General features: G+C 39.7%; 1 protein-coding gene across 1 annotated transcript; it reads right to left on the bottom strand.

Annotated features, from left to right (window-relative positions):
• Positions 1-463: 463 nt before the first annotated feature.
• Positions 464-1828, bottom strand: LOC141627499 (sterol 3-beta-glucosyltransferase-like). Its single transcript, XM_074440744.1, has one exon. It carries the CDS (start codon positions 1826-1828, stop codon positions 464-466), a length of 1365 nt encoding a protein of 454 aa, XP_074296845.1.
• Between the last annotated feature and the right edge of the window lie 2242 nt (positions 1829-4070).

Genomic DNA, 4070 nt, shown 5'->3' with positions numbered 1-4070 from the left:
ACGATTTGTGGTTACATAACTTGGCATTTCTGTATTAATTGCATATAATTTTCTTATACTGGAAAATCTTGAAGCAATTCTTTTATCACACAAGTTGTCTGCTCTTATTCTAACAACAATAGCTGAAGCTAGTGCATGATCAATTTGACATATATAACATTTTGAATTCAAACAGATGAAATAACAATGTTGAAGATTCTCCGATTCTTTCGCAGGAGGAAAGTTGAACAAACAATTAATCTCAATCAGCAATCATAATTAACACTAGCAGAAAGGGGGAGAAGAGTCACAAATATTTGATTCATAACCTGCAACATTAGAATTAGTTTATCTCTTCTCTAAGAATTCTAACAGCCTCTACTACTCCATTCTCAAGCAATATTTTCTCAGAAATTTTACGGGCATGTTCTTTTACTTCGGAGCCTAAAGTAAATTTAATAGCTTGTGATAACGTAAAAGCCCCTTACTTGATGCTTATGTCATTGCAACTTTCTGGAACCAAATGGTTTCTTTTCAGAGGATATGGTGCAACTCCAAGCCAGCACATCCTCTCTGCCCAGTAAAACTGATCTGCCATAAGGGGACATATAATTTGGGGTATTCCATCTTTCAGTGCTGCAGCAGTGGACCCACTACCCCCATGATGTATGACAGCCGCACATTTTTGGAAGAGCCAACTATACGGCATGGACCCAGAAAAGGAAAATAGTCGACCATCAAATAGAGAAACCCCGTCATCTACACTGAGTTTGTTACCCCTGACCGGCAAACCCTCTTTAGTGGCAGTAAACTGAATGGCCACATTTAGTTGTTCAAACCCAGCAGTTAGAAGAACAAACCTGCAGTTGGTAATTTTGATAGCAGTTTGTAATATGCAAAGCAACGACAGAGGGTTCCTTAGCAGGCCCATACTCCCTGCTGAGCTCAACCCCACAAAAACAAGTGGGATCGACATATTTGTATCAAGAAAGCTATGTAAATCTATATGAACCGGACAGAGTTTTCGTTCAGAATATAATGCCTCTCCGCAGCTGTTGCATGAGAACTGCCAAGTTGGCGGGAGAAACCGAAATCCACAAACCCTAGTGTTTGAAGGCCAATACTCAGGACACTCAACAACCTCCCTGCTAAACCCGTACAGCAGTAAGGGAGCTGAAGGTCTGTCATGCCACATAGGAAGACCTGTTACTGGATCAGTAAAAGGCAAAGCACTAAGGTTAAGTTCATCCTTCCTCCATGATCCCCAGTCTTCGGAAAAAAGTGGCCACATCCAATGCGTCACGTCTTTCCAACCAAGTTTATCAGGTGGAGCTTGTTGCAGATATTTATGAAGGTCTAGAAGTTCTTTTCTGAACTGCCTCTCAAATGATGAAGGGACAGTATAATGCACAACATACGAAGCTGCAACAACACATCTAACATGAAATAACTCCGCAAGACTCCGTCCTTTTAACGCGAAAAAATTAATCAGAACAAAATCACCGTCCACGCTAGGTCCATCCACAAAGATCCTTTCAAAAATAGAAAGACATTGTCGTCTATGTTCCCTTGTAACCACACTTTTCTGAATACAAAAGGACCGAAAAAGAGAGCCATCGGTTTCATCACCCTCTGGAGGCAAAAGGACAGGTGGGGAAGAGACCGGCCTGAACAAAACATCTCCTTCCGCGAAATGAGCAGTTAAGTCTTGATGGGAAGAATGAGTGATAAAAACCACATCATACTTTTGCTGGTTACTAGCAAAAGCTGCAGCCAGGGCAGCGATAGGATATTCATCGCCCTTTGTGCCAAAGGCCATAAAGGAAGCAACAGGTCTGCTTCTTTCCATGTAAGTACATTTGTTGACATTTCCAAGTAAGCATTCTATCTCTTAGACCACCCTCAAGCAAGGTCACCAACTAAGTCACTTGGAGGTGGGTCTCCTTAATCATGAATTAATGAAAAAATTAAGAAGACCTTCTATGTAAAAAGGTCACTCCATGACTTGGGTAGGTTGCCTTATGACCTTCCACATGTCAATGAGGTATTTGTTGGGCACAAAAACTTTCTATTTATTCTCTTTAGCCCTATGGTTCTATTGGTGCCAACAGTTCATCACGAAATCATCACGAAAGAAGGGACTCACTTAGCCGGGATCACTAACTGTTGAAGTATGAGACTTTTAGTGTATTCTAGAAGTTTCCGGAATATTCTAGATTTATCCGGAATGTGCTAGAATAATGTAGAAATATCTAGAATAGTCTAGAAGAGTCTAGAAGAATCTAAAAGAGTCATGTATGTTCTAGATTTATGTAGAACAACCTAGAACCTTCTAGACATGTATATAAGTGGTAAGGAACTCTAGAGAGTTCCGTGTGTAGGCCACTCTAGAATGTCATATTCTAGAGTGTTCTTAGGATGTAGGAGAAGGAGGAGGAGCTCTATAAATAGAGGACCTCCTCTCCCATTTCAATGAACCCAAGTGAACCAAGTGTATCCTAACAAATTCACAACAAATCAATACAAAAACTAATTCCTTCAAACTAAACATCAACTAATCAACCTTCAACTAATCAACTAAACAAACAACAACTTATCTCCACTCTACTTCCTATACTCCCCCATACATCAACAAGTGGTATCAAGAGCTCTAAAGATCTTAGGGCAACAAAATAAAACTATGGCTTCCGCATCAAACACTCCATTGCCCGCTCCTCTAGATTTTCTAGATTTATTTAGAGGAGAAAATTATGACCATTGGTGCATTAAAATGAAGCTCTTCTTAAGAGCAAATGCACTATGGGAGATAGTGAAAAATGGTCCCCAAAAACAACAAGAAGGTGTTCCAACCACCGAAGCAACCTTAAAGAAAATAAAAGAGGATGAAATAAATGACGCCAAAGCCCTGTGTTTCATCTTTGATACCGTTTCGGAGATCATTTTTCCAAAAATAATGTGGGCTTCTACCGCAAAAGAAGCATGGGATTTACTCCAAAAAGAATTCTATGGTGATGAAAGGATAAGGGCATTACGTCTTATTGCCTTAAGAAAACATTTCGAAAATTTGAAAATGGGGGAGAATGAAGACATAAAAACCTACACTTGGAGAGTAATGGAGACAATTAACCAAATGAAAATATATGGTGAAGAAGTCATTTGAAACGAGGATTGTGCGAGAAAATTCTCACAACTTTGAAAAAAAAATTCGACATGATTGTCACTATTATTAAAGAATCAAGGGATCTATCGAAGCTCACCGTGTGTGAGCTAATTGAATCTTTACACGCCCATGATAAGAAGTTCAAGACTCAAGAATCTTCTTTCGAAGATACATCTTCCCATGAAGCAGCCAGGCATTGGAAGGAAAAGAAGGTAGAAACAAATGTGACCTGGGAGGAAAAGAAGGTAGAAACAAATGTGACCTTACTCCCTGATCATCCCCAGCATCCACAAGGTAATGCTGACACAACCAACAACAATGATTCTCCTATTCCTCCATCAACTCCTAAAGCACATTCTCCATCCCCGAATGACAATGTGGAGAATGTTACAGGAGCACAAGGTAAGAGAAATCTCTCTGAAATTTATGTAGAATGTCTCTCCATTCAAGATACAGAAGAGTGCAAAAGATGCTACTTCACTTTTGAGGAGCCAAAAGACTTTGATGAGGCTTCCAAACAGAAGGAGTGGCAAGAACCTATGGAGAAGGAGATAAATATGATAGAGGAGTTGGTTGACAAGCCAAGAGATCGAAAGGTAATTGGTGTAAAATGGGTTAATAAAACTAAGTTGAATCCTAATGGCTCTATCAATAAGCACAAAGCAAGAATGATCGGCAAAGGATATTCACAACAAGATGGAATTCACTCCGAAGATACATTTGCTCCAGTTGTTCGTCATGCTACCAGCTCGAGGAGGAGACGTACATTGAGCAACCTCCGAGTTTGGCGATACAAAAGAAAAAAGAAAAAGAAGAGGAATGTTCAAGCTAAGTGTTACACCAAAAGTCTCAAGGAGGAGTGTTGAAGTATGAGACTTTTAGTGTATTCTAGAAGTTTAGGAATATTCTAGATTTATCCAGGAATGTGCTA

Source organism: Silene latifolia, chromosome Y, assembly GCF_048544455.1.
Source record: "Silene latifolia isolate original U9 population chromosome Y, ASM4854445v1, whole genome shotgun sequence".
NCBI classification, from domain to species: domain Eukaryota; kingdom Viridiplantae; phylum Streptophyta; class Magnoliopsida; order Caryophyllales; family Caryophyllaceae; genus Silene; species Silene latifolia.
Note: the sequence above shows the minus strand (reverse complement) of the source record. Positions and strands in the feature narration are given on the sequence as shown.

Coding starts and splice junctions, on each gene's coding strand:
- LOC141627499 (XM_074440744.1), bottom strand. CDS start 1,828: ATGGAAAGAAGCAGACCTGTTGCTTCCTTTATGGCCTTTGGCACAAAG.